The sequence below is a fragment of the Ochotona curzoniae genome, unplaced genomic scaffold (genome assembly GCF_017591425.1).
Source record: "Ochotona curzoniae isolate NIBS_2020 unplaced genomic scaffold, NIBS_Ocur_1.0 scaffold_3223, whole genome shotgun sequence".
Classification (NCBI taxonomy): domain Eukaryota; kingdom Metazoa; phylum Chordata; class Mammalia; order Lagomorpha; family Ochotonidae; genus Ochotona; species Ochotona curzoniae.
In genome coordinates, this window is record NW_024467108.1 from 851,973 (window position 1) to 875,220 (window position 23,248).

Sequence of the window (23,248 nt, forward strand, 5' to 3'; positions counted from 1 at the left end):
AAAATTTTTTGTAATTAACACAAAATAAATATTCATTATATGTGGTACAGTGTGGTATTTTGATACATGTATACAATGTGTAATGATTAAATCCTGAGACTAGCAGATCCACCATCTCAAACATTTACCAGCTTTTTGTGTCTAGATCACTCAAAATCCTTTTTTTGTTTTTTGCATACAGTGCTGTACAACACCAGAACTGACTCCTTGTAGCTGTATTTTTATAACCAGTCATCAATCTGTTTTTCATCTGCTTCTCCTATTCTTTTACTCTGTTTGCTTTAACCATTCTCAAATTGTATTTGAGAATTTCCTCATCATATACTTTTGCTAATATTCTAATTATTTCTAGGGGCTCATTGTCTACAAAGTTTTATGTACATTATAACTTTTTCCAGCCTTCTGTGTTTTTATGTACAACTTTAAAGTTATTAAATTATTTCATTATTTACTATAACTTTCAGAAATTGGAGCCAAACTTTTAAAGTGTCTCATGATTCCATGTTTTTAAAATATGCTTTGTTACATTTTCATGTAATTTATGTACATGTACATTTTATGTAATTTATTTTCACAGTCCCATGGTAAAACAGATGTGTATTTATATGCCCATTTTCATGAAAGTAGCTTTAATGCCCAAATGTTCATTTCACTGATATCTTTAAAGGTGCTACTGTGGGAGAAGCATTTTGTAAAACAAAAATGACAGTAAACAGACAAAGCCTTTCCTTAAACTTGCAGATAATCAAGCAGTGAAAAAAATGAGATAAATTTTGAAATTCATTCTAAAACAAAGAAACTGCTTTGAAATTATGGATTTCAAAAGAGGCCATATTCTTTTTTTCTAAAAGAGTTATTTTAGTTTTATTGGAATGTCAGATATACCTAGAGGAGGAAAGACTGAGAAAGATCTTCCTTCTGATGATTCATTTTTCTTCATGTAATGGAAAGTAGGAATTTTGGAGTGGAGAATCCAAGCCCTATCAAGGGTCTGAATTCCAGGGCCACTGCCTGAGGGATAGCACCTAGGAAAACCAAGTAACCATTAGTATTCAGTTGTAACATAATCAATAATCAAAATAAAATTTAATGAGAGGCTCTCTAAAATTAATGATGCCAGTCACAAGTAGGAGATATATGTATTTTCTTTATTTGTTTTTTCTTATGCTATTGCTCACCAAATGGATTAAGATAAAGTGGCCCTTATCCCCTGACCTCTGTAAAAATGAGAACTTTCTCAGTTTGTTCTTCCAACATTTCTATCAGTCATCAGTCGTGATTTGTAAGGAATTACTGAGAATTTTATATATCTACGATTACATAATTGCGATCTGATATTTTAGCTATGACCCAGACTTTGGAAAGACTTTAGAACATAAGATATTGTTCTTTGCAGCTATCAGTAATTCCAGTGCTGACTGAAGAACTTTCCATTTCCTCCTCACAGATATCCATAATTTTGTGAATCTTTCTCTCTTTGCTCAACAGTGCTTCCACGAGTGTCATTACACAGTTGGATTTCAGGACAGAACTATTTCTGATCCTCTCCGTGTTAGCTCTAATGAACGCAGAACGTATACTCCATACGTATACTCCATGCGTATACTCTTCACATGGTCAGAAGGTGGATTTTAAGCTTAAGTCCGATTGTCCTTCCTCCTTAGATTCTCCTTTATGAAAGTTTCTGTATTAGTGTTCAATCTGTAACTGTCATGTAGCTACCCGCTATTACCTGTGTCATGTACAGTGTTCATCAACAGAGTATTCGGCATTGTTGACAGAGCCAGTTGTTACTGAGCCCAGTGTTAGGTTTTTTCTTTCTTTTTTTTTTTTTTTTTAAGCATGGCATATTTTGTTCATATTGGTTCATCTGCATTGATTTTACTTTTTAAAGAAATTATATACAAACCGACTAATTCACTTTGTTGTATTCGTTTAAGTTTAGGTCAACAAGCTAAGGAAAGCTCTTTCTTTGACTTAAGGTCACATAGCTTGTTGGCCTATGCTCAGTATAACCTGGGTGATTACCAGTGAAAAAGTTAAAGTTTCTATGGTCATTAAATAAGAACACACCTTTCTACAATGCATACATAATTCAAAGTATCATGTTACACTACCATGTTTTAAAAAGTACACAGAAGTAGAAAATAAATTTTTAAATGACTGTCTTTGAAGTATTATTTTTATTTTTATTGATGCATTCTCTTTGCCGACACATACCTGGAGGAACTGGTTAGTAATTGAACCTGCTATGACCACTAGGGGGAAGGAGACATCTGTGGAACTCAGACTAGCCTAGGAAGAGACACAAGCAGCAAGTACTGAGCAGGTCTGTTGATTGAAGGAAGCATGTTACTTAGAGGAGCCAGAAGCTGGATGACCCAAACCCCTTCCTTCCTATCACATTTCTTCCCTATTCCTATAGTAAAGCAAAAGATAGTAAAATAGTATCTTGGATTTTGGAATTATCACAGACTTTTTGCATATCAGTGGTCCTTTTCTAGTCTAGAAAGGCAAAAAGGACAGTATTACCTTGCACCTGTTGTAGTAAGCAAATGTTTGCAAGAGAGATATAAATAAATATGTGAATCACTCCCAAAACCTTCTTCCTTCTCTTTTTGTCTCCCTCCCAACTCTCATTTCTTTCATTTCTCCTTTTTCCCTTATTCCTTCTTACCTTACTTCTCTCTGTCTTCTATTCATACCAGACATCTGAAGCTGGTCTCCCTTATACAGAAAATGATGGAGGAAAGTATTACTGTATGAGACCTTTTAATATCTAGTTTATACATAACTATATTTTTAGAGTTTTTAATAACATAATGGGGTCATTTCTCATTTATATACTAGATAAATATTTATGTATGCTGAAATAGTAAAATTGCTTGCACCAAAAGTAGATCTTTTATTTTATTTTTGAATTTTTATTTGCTTGTCTTCATGTACTTGTAAGGCAGTTATAGAAAAAAATGAGAAAGGGAGAAGGATGAAGGATGGACAAGAGAAGTGGAAGAGAGGAAGAATAAGAAGAAAGAAGAGGAGGGGGCAGGAAGAGAAGAGAGAGGTGGGGAGAGAAATGTGGAAAGGCTGAGTAGAAGAAGGAGAAAGCTGGAGCGGAGAGGAGGTGAGAAAGCTCGCCCTCAGTGATCTCAGACCTGTGTTAGAGTGCTCATGTCTCAGATTTGAGGGGGGTGACACGTATGTCAGTCCCTAGGATCAGTTCTGATGTCAAAGCCAGTCAAATCAATGGAAAAGCAATTTCTGGGTCGTAGCATACTTTGTGGGTGACTGAATAAGGGTTTCAGACGGAATGAATACTTCATCTAAGTTTCAATCTTCTCAACCTCTTAAGACGCACTCCTACTGTGTCACACCTTAGAAGTAAACAAGAGCGCTGAACCCAGTCAGCAAAGGGCAAAGCCTTTCAGTCCCCGAAGTCACAGACAAAACTTCTCAGGTCTTCTCTAACCCCAGAGGTGTGCAGCGGTCATTTCTGAGAGTTTAAAGGATAGAGTTGGCGAGTTACAGGCATCACATCCCCATTGCTAATGTGATATTTACCCCAGGCAGTGCCTCCTAAAAACTTCCATTTTGTTTGCTTATTTTTGTAGTTAAATTCTATCTTTGGGCGGGAAAGTGTTGTCTAAACTGAATTTTATTGGTTTTCTATCATGTGTTAGTAGAGGCCTCACTACATTATGGACATTATCTCATTGTTGTTTACAATCATTAAAAATAATTTTATTTGGCCTGGTGCAATAATCTAGTAGCTAAAGTCCTCGCCATGTATGTGCTGGTTCCTGTCCTGGCTGCTCCACTTCCCTTACAGCTCCTTGGTTGTGGCCTGGGAAAACAGTGCAAGATGGCCCAAAGCCTTGGGACTCTGTGCCTGCATGGGAGACCTGGATGAGGCTCCTGGCTTCTAACTTTGGTTGCCTTAACTCCAGCCATTGCAGCCACTCGGGGAATAAACCAGTGGATGAAACATCTTTCTGTCTGTTTCCTTCTCTCTGTAAATCTGAATTTCCAATAAAAATTAAAAATAAACCTTAAAAAATTATACTACAGGTAACAACTTTTCACTTTATTTTTAATGTAAGGAGAGCAGATTTAATGTAGTTCATACATACCATTCTAAAAATGTAATGAGAAGGAGACAGGAAGATAATAACTTTCACTACTTTTTTCTTAGTCTTCCACTGAACCTTGAACCACCCTCTGCTACTTTCCCAGGCCAAAGCACAGAGCTAGATGGACTTGGAACAGTCAGAACACAAGCTGGTGCCCATATATGTGATGGCACTTGCAGCTGGACGATTAGGTTGCTATGCTACTGCGCCATCAGCATGGCTTTTACCTCTTGGACTTGTAAAGGATCTGTCTTTTACTTGTTGCAACTTAATTTGTTTTACAGCAGTTGATACAAAAAATGAGAATTTACAAAAATACAAGAAGTCTGTTATGAAGTGAAATCTGTCAGTTCGTGCAAGTAAAAATGCATCTTTCTTCCACTGAACCATTGAAGCAGGAAGAACAGAGCACCACTTAAAGAATACATGTCTTGACTATTCCACAAATACAGGAACCTGGGAGGAGAGATACTGTCCCGGATTGGCATGTATGTGTGGCGTTGACACGAGGGTTTGAATGGGAAAGTGTCAAGCTCAATGCTCTTGTGTTTATTTCTAGAGCCTCAGGATCTTGAGAGGGACAGAGTGTACCTACATAGATCTTTGAGTGCCTTGAGTGTGAGCATAGGAGTGACCTGAGGTTGTCAACCATGAGTCCTTTCTTCTCTCCTTCTCAACAGCTAGGTCAGAGTGAGCCTGCTCAGCCTGCTGCTGTGCTAGATAGCCCGGTGGAAGGAGGCTGTCTGGACTCTGATAACTCTATCTGCGGGGCCAGGACTCAGGAGGGGCAGGTAGCCTCCAGAACGTTTCCCTCCATGCCCCTGAGGACGGTATGCTTATGTATAGATCTAAATGCCATATTTACTTTTAAAGAAAGAAAGCATAGCCTCTTCAATGTGGGCATCGGTAGTACCTAGGCATTTCTTGCTCAATTTGCTTCTCCTCTCATGATAAACACAGTTAGAGGCTGGAAGAGGAGTCTGCGCATTTCACTGGCAAATTAAATTGCCTTGAAGAAGTTCCCACACAGTTCTGAGACTGAGTTTCCACTTACATAAGTACAAGACTGGAGTTAATGACTCCACGCAGCTCTTATTTCAACAAAAAACATTCTATTAATTAAATGGGGAAGCCATTCAACTCCTAAAATAGGGAGAACATTGAACCTGAAATTCTTCAATAAGCAATGAAATTCTTTTCTTGTCTTCTTGACACCCATCTCATTTAGCCACTTAGCCACTAACTCCTTTCAGTTTCAAACTTCTCCCTGCACAGAAGTCTTAGATCGCATAAAGTAATAGTTGACTGTACAGACTCTGAGGCCAGGTTGTGAGTGGTTAACAACAGAGCATCTCTTAGGATCAAATGACCCTATTCTTTCATCTGTAAAAGGGCCGTAACAGGCTCATGATCCACTCTTGGTGGAATTGCAAGCAAGTGTACTCATTACGGAAAACAGTGTGGAGGTTCCTCAAAACACTAACAGTAATTCTGTCATATGTCTTAGTTATCCTACCTGTGGGAATATGTCCAAAAGGAATGAAGACATCATATAGATGAGACGCTGTAATTGCCATGTTTACTGAAGCATTGACAAAGTTGTAGAGCTAATCCAGAAGTCCATAAATGGATAAACAAAATGTGATACCACTATACATGTATATATGTATGCAATGAAATATTGCTTAGACACAAAAAAGTGGAATTCTGATGTCTGCAGGTAAAATAGCAGATTATGATGCTAAATAATCTAGACACAGGTAATCCCATATGTTTTGTCAGGTGAAATTTAAAAATACATACATACATATATACATACATATATATTCACACGGTAGAAAGTGCAGATGTTTTTGCACACTGACATTTATAAGTCTTTTTGCTGAGTTATAATCCTTGCATAACAATATACTCTTCTTTCTTCAGTTTATGATTATTTTAATCCATTTCAAGTTATGTGATATTAGTATATACACGTTCTTTGTGTTTTCCTGATGTATTTTAAATTCTCAAACTTTTCCAAAAAGAACCACACTTATCAGATTTTTGTGCACACTGATTGTGTTCATATAGACAAAAAATTTAAAGTAATGCCTTATAGATGGTAAACATTCTAGAAATATTTGCTATGGCCATTTAACTTAATGGAAGTCATTCTTGTTATGGCTTAAAACTATTTTATTCTGAACTCTATGACTGTTTGTTCTTAACAGTATGAATAAAAAAGAACGAATATTTATTATAGGCTTACAATGTGTGACACCATAATAAATGCTTTGACTAACCTCATTTAGAAGTCTTACATGCCACAATGCCTGTGTCTAGATATGATCTTTTTTTATTATTATTCAGTATGTGTTTTATGGTGTGTAATCTTGGTCTCTTTCTACTTAGGGTACAAAGCTCTCTAGATTTAAGCTCTAGTACCTGCCTTTAAAGGGCCACCAGCCAGCTGTGCTATCCCCAGAGCACCTGCCTTTAAAGGGCCACCAGCCAGCTGTGCTATCCCCAGAGCATTACTTGTCATCTTTATTCTACCACCCTGAAGAATTATAAAGACAGACACCTGGGAAATTTATAGTAAGAAGAGAAGGCACATGGTGAATATTACCGTGTCTTCAGTTAAATGGCTGCTCCCTGGATCGCTGCTATTCCTCCATCACTTGCTACAAGGCTTGGAATTCGGATTTAGCAAATGCGTGAGTGTTCTGATATGAGAAGGTTACCATTTGGAATAGGAGTCAAGTCATACTATAGGATCAACAATTAAAAGAAACCCACATGTGAATTTTGTAACTACTGGGTTGTTTTTAGTAAAAAACAAAGGTTTTCTCAAAAGCTCGTGAGCATCTCCTTATGATAGAACTTGTTTCCCCTATGATTACAAGAAACCTCAAAGAGTCTCTGTATTCTAATCACAAGACAGTTTTCATGAAGTCCTGGACTGACAAACATCTAAGAGGCGTTAGGCAACTCCCTTTGCTCCTCTGCTTCTCCATCATATGTGCAGTGAGAAATAAGACCTAAGAATGAAACAGGACTGTCAGTGTTTCTTGGTCGGACAAACTGAGTTATCAATTGGATGTGATGAGGTAAATGGAGGCAAGAAAGGAGTCTGAGTGAAGTGAGAAGCACAGTGCTTGTTCTCTAGGCAACATCCCAGCAAGTGGGAATTTGGACTTTGTGTAGTGTGGTGTAAACTCAGAAGCCCTGCAGGATGTGGACAGCACAGACACAAGGCTACACTGGTTGGTCCCCTTCTTGTGACAGGGAGCCTCCTATCCCAAACTTCTGAAAACTCTTTTTAGTCTACCGATTGGAGATACTTCGCCTTCATTCAGAAATAGCTGATCCAAAATCATCCCTGTTGGAACACGAGTATGCGTATGCCCTTTCCACAATCAGAGGCCATCCTTGTATTCTGGCTTTCAGCTTCTGGGAAGTCCTGGATCTGGGAACCCTGTGTCCTCTCCTTGGCTCTTGCTTTTTACCTTGGTCTACCCTCCTAGTCTTGAATTTCGCTGGTCTGATTCCTGTAATGAATGTGGCTTCTTCAAGTAATACCCTACTTGTTAATGGCTTGCTCTACAATAATACCCTAATATATAGACTCACTTATATTAGAATATAATAAAAGAAGGGGAATAACAGTAGAGAAGACACAATGAATAAGAATAAAGAGGTGAAAAGAGATGGGGCTAAATAGAAGTTGTGTAGAAGAAGAGCAATAGGACTGATGGTAGAATATCTTACTGCTTATTCATAACTTTGTTCTAATCAGTTTAGCTGTTATCTTCCTTCCTCTAACTACTGACCCAAATAGACAGTGTTGTTATTCCTATTTTTGGATGACAAAATTGATCTCAGACTAGTCAAAACATAGTCTGCAGGCAGTACTAGAGCCATGTCAGCTTCTGAAACTTCTGCTCATGATGCTTTTGGTGCACTGATGTCAAAGATTAGAAAAATGTAATGAGGAAATAATGAGATGAAAAGCCTGAGACTATAACTTTAGGAGGTAGAAGTGTCTAAAGGCCTAGACTTCAGAGAACTATGACTCAGCAAACATGAAGTCCCCATAGCAACCTTGGAAGCTGATGTGTAAGATGTGTGTATCAGAGGTTGCAGGGAGGGTAGGACTAGAGCTGGCTGCCATCTATCAAGGTCCAGAAAGGATTTCTGCAGGCCCAGATAGCTAGTCACATTGCGTTTTGGTTCTGGGTGGAGTCTGAGACCCTTTGGAGAGATAGGTGTCAAGTATGGGTGTTGGTGTGGGAAAGAGAATTTTCCACTCAGTTAGCAGAAGAGACTCCCATTCCCCTCTGCTAAAGAATGTCTTCACAATTCTGAAGTTGGGCTAATCATCTATAAAATAAGTGACGGTTGTGTTGTCATTGTAGGGTTACTAAGAGGATCAAGGGAGATCACAGCTCTCTGGACCAGTGGCCTAGCATTCTAGGACAGACTTCTGGGTTCCCCAATGGCCAATGGTCTCAAAATAGTGGGCAATTCCAGAGGACAACACAAGCCGCTCATAGTTACAGGGACAGCCTCAGAGGGTGATGTTTAATTTAGCTATGGCCTGGAGTCTTGTGCAGCAGGAAGTCCACCTTCTGCTAGCAGACTATCTTAGCTGGGTGCTGCAGTCAAGTCCAAAGTTTGGCTTTTTTGGTGAAACACGTAAAGCCGTGGCACAGATGCAGGAAGCTCATAGCAGCTTGGCAGATTAAGAATATCTCATTTCACTGGTGTGTGTACAACTCAAGATTCTTACGAGGTAATTGAGAGGGACACAGGAGGATAAGGGGATAGAGGGATAATGGAAGAAATAGAAGAGCGAGTTTAGAATAGAGAAGTGGAAATGGGAATTAATACTAAAATATTTCTGTAAGTCAATTGTCACGCTGATATTTACGTAATCTCAACATCTGGCAGTTCCCTAAGGCTTGCATTATTAAGCATATTATAATTAATATCCAAGATAAACTGTATCTCTTGAGTATTGGTATACACTAGAATCTAGTTGAAGTTCACTTTATGAATTAACCGATTTTATCCTCAAACCAACACTCGGACTTGTGTTATTGTTCTTTTTTTATCAATGAGTAACTCATGCTACAATTACTGTGGGTAAATTTTTTGAAGGTACATGGGTGGCCACTTTGTAGACCACAAAGTGCACAGGTGGACTGGCATTCCTACTGTCTACATATGGCTGCCTCTGCTAAGGTGTGTGGAATTGAAAGTCAGAGATGAAACAATCTATCTAGGCTTATACAGCCACCTAGTAGTAGGGCTAGTGAGCTCTTTGTGCTGGTGAGCTCTTTCTATAACAAGACACCAATGCAAACATTTGCTGTGAACCCAAGGGAGTAGAAAGAGTTAACCTTCAGCCCCACCTCCTGCTCCCACTTTCAGATCATACTTCCTCCATTATAGTTGCATTCCTTGAGGAAGTGTGAGAAAGAAAGAAGAAGAAATTTGCAAAAAAGATTGAATAAAAAGAGACTGGACCTCAGAATAAAGAAGTTCCAAATAAAAGCATCCTATATCTTTGACTACAGAGATTTTCAAGTATTAATAATTATATTGTTGAGAAAAGTGGGAACCCAAAGCATCTCTCCAAATTGTTTCTCGATCTCCTGGCTGAGGGTCAAGTGTTGCTAAGGAAGACAGCGCTTGTGCAATATATCCTTAAGTTACAGCTCTGTTGTACTCTATTCACTTTGTCTTCACTCTGCAGTAACTTGGAAATTCACTGTTTCCAAAACATGCATGAAGCTCATCTGTCTAGTTAGGTCTGTATGACATTCAAAGTAGTGTCATACAGAAAGAACTCTAAATTGGGCTAGGAGTGGTAATGTAATATGCTATGGTCAGAATACAAAATTAGGGCAAGAAACTCTACAAGTTTCCTGCATTTTTCATTGCAGGCCTAACAGACTCTACATATTTTACCACTGCATATCCCTGATCCTTAAGCTACCTGCTGCACAATATTTTCAGACTTCACATTGTCTTATTCAACTGCCAGGAAACTAGAAGAACTCAGCATGAATGTGTTGCAAGCCTTATGTCATCTGCGTTATTCCTCTCTTCTCCCCACCCACCACCCTTTTCACTCAAGTATCAGCTATTATTGCTTTTCATATAACTGAAAAACATGCATACCTTTCATGGCCAGAGGAAGTATTCACTGATCAAAGGTGGACTCTGGAGGAAGGATCTGTGACAGGGACAAAAGGAAAAATAATTGGGTAAATATGAATGTTAGAGATAAAGAGAAGGTGGACCAGAAAATTTAATATGATGGCATATTATCTAAATATCTTCCTCAAACTATTTTGAAAGTTTGTATATTATTTCCCAAAGTACCAGTTAGTACCAAGGTACTAAGTTAATGCCAATGTGGCATCACCAATAAAGCCTCTGCTGGGAAATTGGCATTCCTTATGGCCACCTGCTCCTGTTCTAGCTGTTCCACTTTCAAGCCAGCTCCCTGCAAACAGCCTGGGCAAAGAAGCAGAAGTGGTCAAGGTGTTTGGGCCTCTGCCAATTGCATGCAATTGTATTTCAAAGACATAGAAAAATTAGATAATTTGCACAAGCCCACATAGTATATAGGTGTTATTTCTGAAGTCACTGAGCCCCTCCCAACCCTCATGGCCACGTTTACCTGAAATGTTGATAACCTTACTTCATCAGGCATGAGGTTATGTTTTTTGCAGACTTACTGTCACCATATTCACTTACAGAATGGATTAAGCTTAGGAGGCTTAGTATCTGTTAGATGTGGAAGACAAAGAGAAAATTTATGATGAGTGATGATGGAAACAACTGAGACTAAATGAGTCTGTTTCATTTGGTTTATTAAGTTCCTTACACTTTTTCTGAAGGAGATAAAGAACAGCTATTACCCAACCTAAAAATGTGGTTTTATTTCTCAGCCCATATTTTCTTAACTTTATTACATCTCTCGCTACCTAAAAAGAACCCATATTAAGAGAGATGTTCACTTCCCCTCATCCAATTTATTATCTCCAATAAATATAGAAAATATGATCATATTAATTACTACATGTGATTACAGATTCCAGGGAACCAAGATACGGTTTTCTTCCTTATGATTCAAGCACTTTAGGTACTTATCAAACCGTAGGTACTACAAAAATATTCATGGATGATTAATATATTTGCCACAAGCACAGTTCTTTTTGTCTTAGACCACATAGGCTCCGGTTTTCCCTTAAACAATACTCCGCTTTTGTCAAATTCTCCATTCCTGTTTTCCCATAGTCCAAGTAAGGGCAATTACGGCTTAGACTCAGTTCAAGCCAATCTCCCACCTCCTGCCTTCTGAGTCTGTGCTAGGCCACCATCTAGCCGCAGTGCAGGAGTGCTGAGTCATGCTGAGTCATGCTAAGCCATAGGGTGGATGGCCAGATGTTTTCAGCCCTGAATGATGTCAGTTATCTGGGTTCCCAGCAGGAAGCTTACAGAACAGATGGCAGAAAAAGAAGAAGCTGACTATCTGAAAAAGACCTGACCCAAACCAACACCATGAGAGGAAAGGGACCCCTATATAGAATGTGGTGCATCCTAGAATATAGAATTTTGTGATTAAAAATGATTGAACATTCTCATCAGGAGCTGCAGCATGGTCAATAATTATAAATCAAGTGTTCACCTAAATTGCCAATCATGGGCAAAAGCAAGGATTCACGCTTTGACAATGCATAGGTTCGGATTTTCAGTTTATACAGTATATAGTCATTAACCAAATGCCATCAGGATATTTAAAGCAAGGGATCTCCTTCAGTGTAATCTCTACCCCATTCTCAAGTACACTGTAACAGAGGAAAGTCTTGGTTTCTGTTGTCATTCAATGTTACTTCAAGAAGTGCATGGTAGTAAAAGATAAGTTCAGTTTTACAAAATAATTCTGAAATCCATGAATATGAAGAATCTTCACACAGGTGACAGAAATGTACATTATGAAAAGATTGTATATGAGTTACAAATACAAAAAACACTTTAACTTAGCTCTTTTTTAATGGCCCTAATATAAACAGGAATAAGGGCTGGATGACTCAAGAACTTTTCTACTGCCAACCTTTCTAAACCTTCATACACTGAGCTGTGGACTGACACAAAAGAATATATGATAGGGCCTAGTGCGGTAGCCTAGCAGCTAAAGTCCTCACCTTGCATGTGCTGAGATCATATATTGGTGCTGGTTCTAATCCCAGCTGCTCCAATTCCTTTCTAACTCCCTGCTTGTGACCCGGGAAAGCAATAGAGGACGGCTCAAAGCCTTGGGACCCTGCCTCTATGTGGAAGACCCAAAAGAAGCTCCTGGTTCCAGGCTTTGAGTGGCTCGGCTCCAGCTACTTTGGTCGCTTGGGGAGTGAACCAATGGATGGAAGATCTTTCTATCTTTTCTTTTCTCAGTAAATCTGACTTTCCAATAAAAAATAGATAAATGTAAAATAGGATGTTTTTAAATCATGTTAGGTGTGCTTGAACAGATGAGTGACAAAGGGCCTGGACTCTTACAGGCATATGGAGACATGCTGGGTCAGAGACAACATGGGACTTAATCCGAGGATACAGTCGAGGCCCTACTACTTTCATTGGAAAGATATAGGCAACTCCAACTTGATGGGAAAGAAACATTTGTTAAGGTGATTTAGTGAGGTTCCTGTGTATGTCCTCTCCCACATGACTGTCAATGCAACATGTTAGATACAGTCAGATCTCAGATGTTACTTGAATTGAAATCTTTTCCCATCACCCACACAGTGGCATACCGCATCGGGGATGCAGGAATACACTGAGGGACGGCAGGCGGTGCTCCAGGTGCTCCAGAGTGTAACAGGATCCAGAGAAGTGCAGGATCCTTCCTAGTGCAGACGGCACAGTCACCTGAACACCAGAGTCCTTCACTATACAAAACTGTTTTCTTACAGTTTCCATGCTTCAAAAAACACTGCATTTCTCCCTATTAGAGGAGCAACATTCATGAGATATTGGGTAAAGTTCTGCTGTGAGAACTACCTCTCCTAAGCACAACTTATTTTGAGACAGTAATTGACAAAAGACTTTGACATACAAACTGCTTGTCATCTCCCACCTCCTCACAGCAACACATAGCCATTTCTGGAAATTAGTCTGTGTACAAACATGCATTCATACATGCCTCCAATCTTTTAGAAGACCTCGTTCAATTTATCTTAAAAAAAAAAATGTATCCCGAGGTTTACCCCAAGCTACTCTCCTGGTCAAAGACACTATCAGCTCTGCTTCAGTTTCATCTGCAGACACAAAACTTGTCCCTCTGCCTTCATCACTGCCATGCTACAATTTCTTCCCAACTCAACTCCCAGATAAGTCTTTACATATCTAAGGCTTATATGGATACCTCCTTTATGAAGGCGTATTGGTTGTTTTCAAACATAATTCATAATAAAGTTACATCCTTACCAATGATGACGATAACAACAAGTAATAATGCTTATGTGAGTACTGTGTTTGTTATGTACCAGTTAGTGTTATCAGTATATATGTATATGTCATATCACATATATCAGTACATATATCTATTTGTGTGTCTGTGTGTGAGTGTATACTTTTGACCTTTAGTTCCTCCATCTGTATAGGAACCCAGGGTGGGGACTTAGAAGGCAGAAACCTTTTTGACTTTAGCCAGGTCCCTCCTTTACCATAGCTCTGTGTCATGCTTAACCTTATCTAAACTCACAGTTTCTGACACTGCATATCACTAGCTAAGTCCCTTAGGAGGGAAGAAAAAAGAGAGAGAGAGAGAGAAACAGTGAGAGAGACAGAAGGAACACTGAGTTTGTTTGCCTGTTTATTAAAAACAAAATAAAGCAAAATAAGCATCTAAAACTCCATCTAGAAAAATGAATAAAAAAGATGGAAGAAGAGGGGAAGGGGAAGCAGAAGAAGAAGAAAGCGGAAGAAACATTGTGGGAAGACTGATGACTTGGGGGAGGGGAGGAGCCTGGAATGCAGGGAGGAACTTCCATAACAGAGCGTTACTCAGGGGCCTGGGAAGAAGAGGTGGTTTCCTCCACAAATGCTCAAGATTCGATAAGTCAGAGGTCAAGGCAACTCGCTTTGAGGAGGACTCCTTTATGGGCATATGATATCAAGGACTGTAGGAGAGTTTGGGGGAAGGAGTCACTAAGCACCCCTATCCTCAGTGACAAAGGGTCTTGGTACTTCCTCCTGTCTTGCAGTGATTGATCTTGCTAATGAATGGGGCTTAACCATCATTGTTCCTCCACTTAAGCCCTGCAGAGATGCCAGGCTTCAACGTGATTGTTTCAGAGAGACATTGTTAATTCAGAAAACATGCAGTGCTATAGTTTCAACAGGCACTGAAAAGCATGCCTATCGGGGTGAGAACAGTTATGTTTTTTTTTTTTTTTTTGCCTCATCTTTTGACATTTTTTTTTAAATTTATTGTTGCTTACATTGTATTATGTAGTACAGTTTTATAGGCGCTGGGGATTCCCCCCACCCCTCCCATACCCCTCCTCCCATGGTGGATTCCTCCACCTTGTTGCATAACCATAGTTCAAGTTCAGTTGAGATTCATTGCTTGCAAACACATGCCTTTAATTCAAAAAATTAATTAACCAATTAGTTCTGTAACTAATATACAGAAAACAAAATAATGTGATGGCCTATGAGAAAATTGGGATTTTGAGCTCTTGTCTCTACTTTGGATGAGCAGAGGTTTTTCTGCTTACTACTTGTTGAGTTGTTTATTTAGATGAAGGTTAAGTTTGTGATCATAGAATAAAATGTAAGTATGCAATTGTAACAAGTAAAAAAAAAACATGTGAAAGGAAGGAGGGGGGTGAGTGGGAGTACGGCCAGGAGAGAGGACGAGGTGGAAAATAACATTAAACTCCAAAATCTGTGTTCATGAAGCACGTGTAAGATTAGTTAACGTTAAGTAAATTAAAGAGTTTACCTAAAAAAGGAAAAAGGAATCTTATTAGCAGTTGGATCAGCTTCCTGCTGATGCACATGCTATGAGGCAGCAGTGGTGATGGAGCAATTGAGGTCCTGCCACCCCTAATGAGACCTAGGCTGAGTTCCCAGCTCCTGGCCGGTGAGGGAGCTTGTGGGATGAATCATCAGATGAGTTCTTTCACCCTGTCTGTGTGTCTGTCTTTCTTTTCATCTGAAATAAGTGAATTTTAAGAAGCCAGTAGGCGAGATAAATTTAGGTTGAACCAATAAATACCTAAACCAAAATGAATAGCTTACCTGATTTCAGAATCAGAATTCATAATCCTTGCACTAAGTTACAGTCCTATTGCTGTTCAATTCCATAACTGTTTTTTTAATTCATTCCCACAACTTTGAACAATAAAGAGGCATGCAATGGGTTAGTTCCCTGGATGCAAGCCAGGTCTGCTCTCACAACCATGGTTACAGGAAGAGATGCAGACCCTGTGAGAGGGTCTCAGGCAGGAGAGGGAGTATAAATCCTGGCTTTATAATCTCACAGACAGCATGCATTTGCACTCTGAACCGGAAAGAGGAGGGGGCATGGTGTGTTTCAGGGTCAGACCTGCCCAGACTCTTGACCTTGAAAAATCTGAATCTTACTCTCTAGGACTTGACAATATCTGACCGTCACAAGCACACATCCTGAAGAAAGGACCACCATCTCACCCTGCAGGTCTGAAAAAATTTTGTCTTGCAAACACATAACTTAATCTTTATGGGTTATATACTTGAAAGATAACAGTGAAATGAATGGGTATTAAAACTACTTTCATGAAAATTGGCATATAAATATACAGCAGAGCAGGAATTTCTGGAGGTATCTATATTCAGAAGTATATATAATCAGAAAGACTTTAAAATATACAACCGGAAATAATGCTCTGGAAAAATACTGCTTGATGTGAGTTATTAAATCTGTTGAAGCTTTTATGATTGGAAAAGCAAGCAGAGAAAACTACTCTCCTGTGTGAGAAGCATTTGTATTACAGCCTTAGGGAATAGTTGTAAATGTTAGGGGAGGGCTATACAGATGAGAAGAGTTCTGGGTGAACTTGTTACGTGGAGGCACAAGGGCACTGAATGTGGGATACAGAACCATAGTGTTAAACAAAAAGAAGTGCCAGAAGCATCCACATCACCAGATTGCAAGAAGTTATAGGAAGAGAAACTTTGATGCATGTCAGGACAAGGAGAGAAATAGAAGAAAGAAATAGAAACAGATGGGTCAATGAACAGGGCTGATCAAGGGTCACTAGAATATGGTGATGCAGTGCGATGGTTTGGAAATTAAAAATGCTGGAATCTGTAATTCTGCTTACGTTACTTCCTTCACCACCAGTTCTTTTCTTTTGACAATTATTACATAATCTCTGTGACCTTGCTTCTCCCTCTCATTCATTCGCCAGTGTTATGACTGAAGGTATGGTTTAAGGGAAACAGCATAGGGAATATCTCCTATGAACGTCAGTGGGATTGAAAATACACAAATGAATACAGATCTCTGCTTTGTCTCCAACAGGTAATTAGCAAGGCATCACATCTGAGGCTGCAAAAACAAGGGCACATTAAGGAATTTGAAACTCTGTCCCCTCCGACTATAGGACACACTAGACCTATCTATGTACTTGTTCCTCAGTTTGATTTCAAGTCCTCAGTTGAATAGCTAGTCCCTTCTGCCTTATGGCTTAGAAGGATGGATAGAGTAGACATGCAGGAAAGGGAAACCAGAGAAATGTCCCCTTAATCCACAAAGTCCTCTGGAATCTCAGAGAGCTGGAAATAGAGTGTTCACTGTGAGTACAACACACAATCTTGCTGTCTGCCCAGTCTAGGAGTTCATCCCAAGCTGCGTCCCCTCACTGTTTTCTCCCATATTATCACAAGAGCATAGCCCTTCAGCAACAATCCAACATCCTACTATGTAAGTGTATCATGGCATTATAGGTTTAGGCAATGACAGAAAATCTGCTATCATATTGTCAAGGTTTATTTAACAGTTTCATTGGGAGTTCTTCTTTTATTCAGGCATAGAGATGCACACTGCAATGTGTCTTCACTTTCTAGTATGCTAGTCTCCATTTTACAGTTAATCATTGAGAATATATATATGAAAATATAATGAAAATATATATATGAGAATACATATACATATTTACCTCTATATCTATAAAAATTGAGTCTTGCTCCTGCTGAAAATCCCTTGGCTTCCAGAAGTAACCACACACAATCCTTCTCTTTCTGGGAAAGCTAACATTAAACTCACTCCAATGCTGGAACGTATTCCTTCTCCACAGCTGGCATTTGTTTTGTTTCCCTTGAATCTGCTCTTTTTAATCAATGACCATATTCCAATACTAAACCTGCTGTAACTGTAACTTTCACCTGTTTTAAGCTTAGCTGCTCTCTGCAAGTCTGTCTTGGAAAGGGAAATGGGAAAGATGGATATCGTCTGGAAAAGTTCCACAGTGATAGGAGAGAGTGAACCAGGATAACAAAAGAAAAATTCTATTTAGTTAGAGGAGAAACTAGCAGAGGAAGAGTATCTTAGGATCCAAAACGCATTATCACAGACTCAGTGTAGCTGACCCTCTGGTGGACTGACTCCACCCAAGAAGGACGCAGAGTCCAACCTTGACCAATGACTTCAACGGATGATGGACAACAAGGGGCCAGACCTTCAGTCGTGGAGAATAAAAGGCCAAAGCTTCCAGCAACAGCACAAACCTGCTTCTGTCACATTTGTGATCACCAGCAAGCTCCAAGACCCAACACCATGGTGCATTTTACCCCTGAGGAGAAGTGCATTATCAGCAAACAGTGGGGCCAGGTGAACATCGAAGAGACTGGAGGAGAAGCTCTGGGCAGGTAAGTGTTGGTTCTCAATGCGTGAGAGAGAAGGGCAAGCAAGTCTGTCCCTGACCAGGAAAAGGCTCAACATTTTCATGTGTCTGAATTTGCACTTACTTTTGTCTCATCATGTAGGCTCCTCGTCGTCTACCCATGGACCCAAAGGTTTTTTGACAGCTTTGGAAACCTGTCCTCTTCCTCTGCCATCATGGGGAACCCCAAGGTCAAGGCCCATGGCAAGAAGGTGCTGACTTCCTTCGGAGAAGCCATTAAGAACATGGACAACCTTAAGACTGCCTTTGCTAAGCTGAGTGAGCTGCACTGTGACAAGCTGCATGTGGATCCTGAGAATTTCAAAGTGAGTTCATGAGAAACTCTTGCAGTCTTTTGGGTTATGTAGCTTGTCATCACAATGGTATCTGAGATTATGCTTGGAGAAATCAACATAGATATCAGAAATCATAAGTCTAGTCTGTTGTAACTTTATGTAAGGCAAAATATAGTTTACCCTTTTGTAGATGAAGGCCTATATCTCAAGAAAGGAGAAATTTAATGTCTTAAATTATATGGCTCCTGATGACTGAAGTTTAGGAGTAGATTTGGGGGATGGAGTGGAGGATTGAAAGGCAAACTTTCTTAAAGAAGGAATGCAACAAATCCTTTGAAGTATATCGAATTCTCTCCCAATATTGTGACCTAGCTTATGCTTGACCTCAACAACTGGGGACTTTTAACTCTGACATGAGAAACCTTGTCACACTGACAGTTTGTTTATTGAGAGTAGGCAGTTACTAAATGAGGAAGTAGAAGAAGCAGGCAAATTGGCATGGTGAAACGGAGAGGGAGGATGAGGTACGGGTAGTCAGAACGCTGGATTGGAAGCTCATAAAAATGAAGGCAAAACCAATTCTTGTCTTAGTTTATTGGGTATGCACAGTCCTTGGAGTAATCTCAGTACAGAGTTGTCAGAGAGTATATGCACAAATAGTCATTTTTTCCTCTGTAGATTTTTTTTAGAGAATTTCTACTCAGCATGCCTGTGTATCATTTTGTCTTTAACAGCTCCTGGGCAACGTGCTGCTGATTGTTCTGGCCACTCACTTTGGCAAGGAATTCACTCCCCAGGTGCAGGCTGCCTGGCAGAAGCTTGTGTCTGGAGTTGCCATTGCTTTGGCCCACAAGTATCACTAAGCTCCCTCCACAGTTGCTTCACGCTCATGTCATTCCCACCACCTTCCTTCCATACGTGGGGACTGGGCTCATCATTGATGGCACAGTTCCTGTTTAATAAAGTGCATTCTATTCAGTAATCAAATATCCATTTTCATGTTCTTTGTATTTTACTCATGTGTTCAAAAGATAGTGTTCATGGATTGAGAGGTGGAGAGGGACATATGAAAAAACAAGAGCTTCTTTGAGAAAAAAATGAATGATGTTGGAGGAGGAGTGCAGAAATCTCAGGCATCCACCAAGATGAGGAGGAAGTTCTGCTCGGGTGGAGGAAGTTTTGAATAGGTGGGCAGAGCTTTTTGGGCCGGGGTGCAAAACTTAGAGCAGTGGGGAGGGAAGAGCAAGTAAGTGGTATCTGAGAAATCAGAGTTGTGGTAAATGTTAAGTTTCATTCAAGAGAAGAAAGCAAACAACCAAGCAAGGAAGGATGGACTGAACCAGTAGTGATCAAAAGTCTTGAATTACAGCACTATTTTAATGTGCTGGATCACACTTTTGAAAGGAATTAGCTTGTCTTGTATCTTGAGAAATTGGCTTGCATGTAAATCAGTAAGTTGAGTAATGACTTGGAGATTTCCAGAAACATATTTTTATGTACCAAGTTTTGTTCTTTCCTGATGGGTTCTATTGTCTCATGGGATGCCAATATAGAGATTGACTGCATTAGTGTGAATTGTTTTCATTCAAATACATTAAAATAAGGCTGAGTGGGACACAAGTAAGAACTTTCCTTGGGAGAATAATAAAGATTTAATGTAGAAGAGAAAATAATAATGAAGTTACAGGATCTGAAAAAATGCATGGAATTCACTCTTGCAGTAGTGGGGAGTACTAGGGAAGAACTGATAGAGCTGAGCATCGACTGTAAAAGTACAATCTGCTAGGGCTGGCACCATGGGATAGTGGGCTAAACTTCCACCAACAGCATAGGCATTCCATATGGGCACTGCTTCGTGGTTTGGCTGCTCCACTTCCCATCTAGCTTCAGGCTAATGGCCTAGGAAAACAGCAGAGGATGGCTCAAGTCCTTGGGCTTCTGCACACTTGTGGGAGACCTGGAGGAGTTTCCTGGTTCTGGCTTTGGGTGCACTCAGTTGTGGCCTGGCATTGCAGTCATCTGGGTAATGAACCAGTGGATAAAGGACTTCTCTCAGTCTCTCCTTTTCTCTGTAACTCTGTCCTTCAAATAAAAACAAAATAAAGCTTAAAATAATAGAATCTGCTTCTATAATGTTGGTAGTAATGAGTAAGAAATATTCTTAGGACATTCAGTGACTCCATAAATAGGGCTTTAGGGAAAAGTAGTCTGCTTCTGCATGCAGATGGATCTAAACTTTCAGAAACTAGGCATGGATGATGATTCTAAAGGACAGATAATTTGCTTTACACCTGAAAGGGTCAAAGAGAGCTGAAAATGGCTAAGTATGGACAAAGCAGAGTGAGGAAGAAATGATATCTGAGGTGAATGGGAAGAAAGCAGGAACAAGAAACTAATAGCTCCAAGACGGGCTGAATGCTATAGAAAGAGGCCATGTGCACTGCCCTGGAAATCCTCTCGCACGTGGGAGTGTCATCAACTGATCCACTTTCAAGCGTGTGCTGGCTTGCTTGGAGACTCTTGACCTTCAGGTCCTGAGTCAAACTCTCAAATCAGGAGAGTGTGCAACTTAGCATGGCATTTCTTCACAAACACAGCTCGATTAGACACCAATGCACCCCCCCCCCGACCAGAATATGTACTATGGAATTCTCTTCTCATTGCTGTAGATGTTAATAGTAAAATCATAATAAAACAAGGAACAAGGAGCTGTTGACATAGATAAACAATAACAGCAAAGTGAATTTGAAGGATTTTTTTTGTCCATTCTCTTGAGTCCCCTAGACACATTTAACTGAATAACAGTATCTAGCTAATTTCACAAAAATTACTGAAATAGAAAACCAATTTTTTGTGAATATTATTGCTACACAGGGAGAAAATGTAAAAGCAAATAATGGAGGTTTTCTTCTTTCTCTTCACATTGAAAGAATTATCACTTTCAAGAATGAGTCAACTCATTATCCTGTTTGACTTTCTGAATCATCGGTGTTTACTGAGGTGGAAACAAAAATAATTTTGAAACAGCAAGTCCACTGATATTTCCTTTTTAGAAGAAGATTTATTTGCTTACTCACTTACTTCAAAAGCAAAATAATAAAGAGAGAGAAAATGTGTACGAGAGAGAGAGAGAGAGAGAGAGAGAGAGAGAGAGAGAGAGATGTGCAATTGGCGAATTCATTTCCCAAATGCCTGGGAACAATGTTTATATCAATATAAACATTGATATTTAAAACTGATGATAAAGGACTCAACAGAGAAAGTAAGGTGTAGTTAGAATTAGGAAATGAGCATATTCAAAGTAAAAGCAGCTATGTGTAGAATGATTGATTAGAATTAAGGACTACACTATTGTATTAATGTAGGGGGAAGAATGGGGGTGGGACGGAAGGGTAGTGTGGAAGGGGATTCTCTCTGAGCCTATGGATCTGTATCATACAAAATAAAGACAAAAATAATCAAAGTTTTAGAATGATTTGATAGTGGGACACTGAGGTTGAGTATTATAATGAAGGGTTATTGAAAGATTTAAGGTATTGACAATGCTTTCTACATGTGTAATGAAAAATATTTTCACTAGATATGAAATTTTATGTTGGCATAGTTTTTATTTATGAACAATAAAATTGTCATTCACTTGTTCTATATTTACTTCTTTGAGCATTTAGCACTTTGACTATGTGTAAATGTTGCTTGAAGTTCCCTAATCGTGGACCTTTGCAAATACTTATGAATTTTTTTAAGGTTTTGCCTGATATTTGTAGGGTTTCATTCTTTTTTTAAACATGATTATGGTAGAACATTTTATATGCTTCTTACAATAAAAAAACACTTAAAAAATTTACCGAACAGTGCTGTTTCAGCACGACTCTTGGAAAAATCATTGAAATTTCCCACAACCTGTTTGGAAACTCAGTGCTACAATGCAATCAAATCAGCAGCCAGCTACCCCAAAGAAATATCTTATATACTCTGACTTTTGATTAAGTGGGATAAATCCAAGGTTTTTAAAAGAAGTTATGAAGACCATCATGGCTTGGCCTCTTATTGCCAATGGTTCTTTATTACAGAACAGTTTCCTTTAAGATTTGCAAGTGATAATGTTATTTGATCTAAAAACCTTTATCACTGGTTTTCTCTTTTGCTTACTGGAGAGATAGAGAAAAACTGCAGTTTCATAACCCATATGTTCTCAATGTTCAGATTGGATCAGGTTGAAGCTGGAGGTTGGGGACTCAATCCACCTCTTCACTTGAGCTATCCCTTCTGCTTCCCAGGGTATGCTGGAATTTGGAGACAAAAAAAGGACTCAGGCCCAGGAACTCTGATATGGAACAAGGCGTTTCAACCTTTTTTTTTTTTAAATTTTTATTTGAAATGGATCAGAAGTGGAGCAGTTGGGACTCAAACCCACGCTCATGCAGGATGTAGACATCACAGGCAGTAGCTTAACCTGCTGTGCCACAATGCTGACCACTCCACCAGTGTCTTAACTACCAGATAAAATGTTATTCACTTGGCTCTTATTTATCCTTTGAACTTTAGTTTAAATATTTATTTAGGGAAGCCTTCCTTAAACTAACAAGGTTCAGCTCTTGCCTCTAGATCCATCCTACCATCCATCCATTCTTTCATCAAAGTCTGTTTTTTTTCCTTTGTAGTCTTTAATACAATTATATGCAATCATAGTTTCTTCCATATGTTTGAAAGCTGTATGAAATACAGACTAGTTCTCTTGGTAATCATGCATTATCACAGATCCAGTACCTTTTGTACATTATACGGGTATTCAATACTCTCTTCTCAAGCAGTTCTTTTAATGTACAGATTCATCTTATTAGAGATTCTCAAAGGAGTAGGTAGAAAAACACAGAGAATTTATGATCTGGGTAGT

At 39.2% G+C, this 23,248-nt stretch overlaps 2 protein-coding genes and 1 long non-coding RNA gene across 6 annotated transcripts in view; 2 read left to right on the forward strand and 1 right to left on the reverse strand.

The window, feature by feature from the left end:
• Positions 1–17,156, forward strand: part of LOC121145374 (olfactory receptor 51I2-like) — a 98,327-nt gene extending 81,171 nt beyond the window's left edge. For 2 of the 3 annotated variants that reach the window (XR_005882001.1, XR_005882007.1), the window contains one exon: positions 16,699–17,156. The gene's annotated coding sequence lies outside the window, so the exon portion shown is untranslated. Of the gene's footprint in view, positions 1–9,222; positions 9,261–10,063; positions 10,388–15,786; positions 15,853–16,698 lie in introns of those variants that run through there. The other variant, XR_005882005.1, reaches the window with a different exon arrangement.
• On the reverse strand, positions 876–11,438 carry LOC121145383. Of its 2 annotated transcripts, XR_005882010.1 has the most exons (5): positions 11,014–11,438; positions 10,807–10,913; positions 10,302–10,356; positions 2,221–2,295; positions 876–1,025 (listed from the first exon to the last, which is right to left on the reverse strand). It is a non-coding gene; the product is annotated as an uncharacterized LOC121145383 (long non-coding RNA). The 2 variants fall into 2 exon arrangements; XR_005882009.1 differs by lacking the exon at positions 2,221–2,295.
• A 174-nt stretch (positions 17,157–17,330) lies between the features above and the next one.
• Positions 17,331–19,218, forward strand: LOC121145378 (hemoglobin subunit epsilon). Its single transcript, XM_040964177.1, has 3 exons — positions 17,331–18,044; positions 18,162–18,384; positions 19,089–19,218. Exons 1-3 carry the CDS (start codon positions 17,818–17,820, stop codon positions 19,215–19,217), a joined length of 579 nt encoding a protein of 192 aa, XP_040820111.1. The 5' UTR covers positions 17,331–17,817; the 3' UTR covers position 19,218.
• Positions 19,219–23,248: the final 4,030 nt, after the last annotated feature.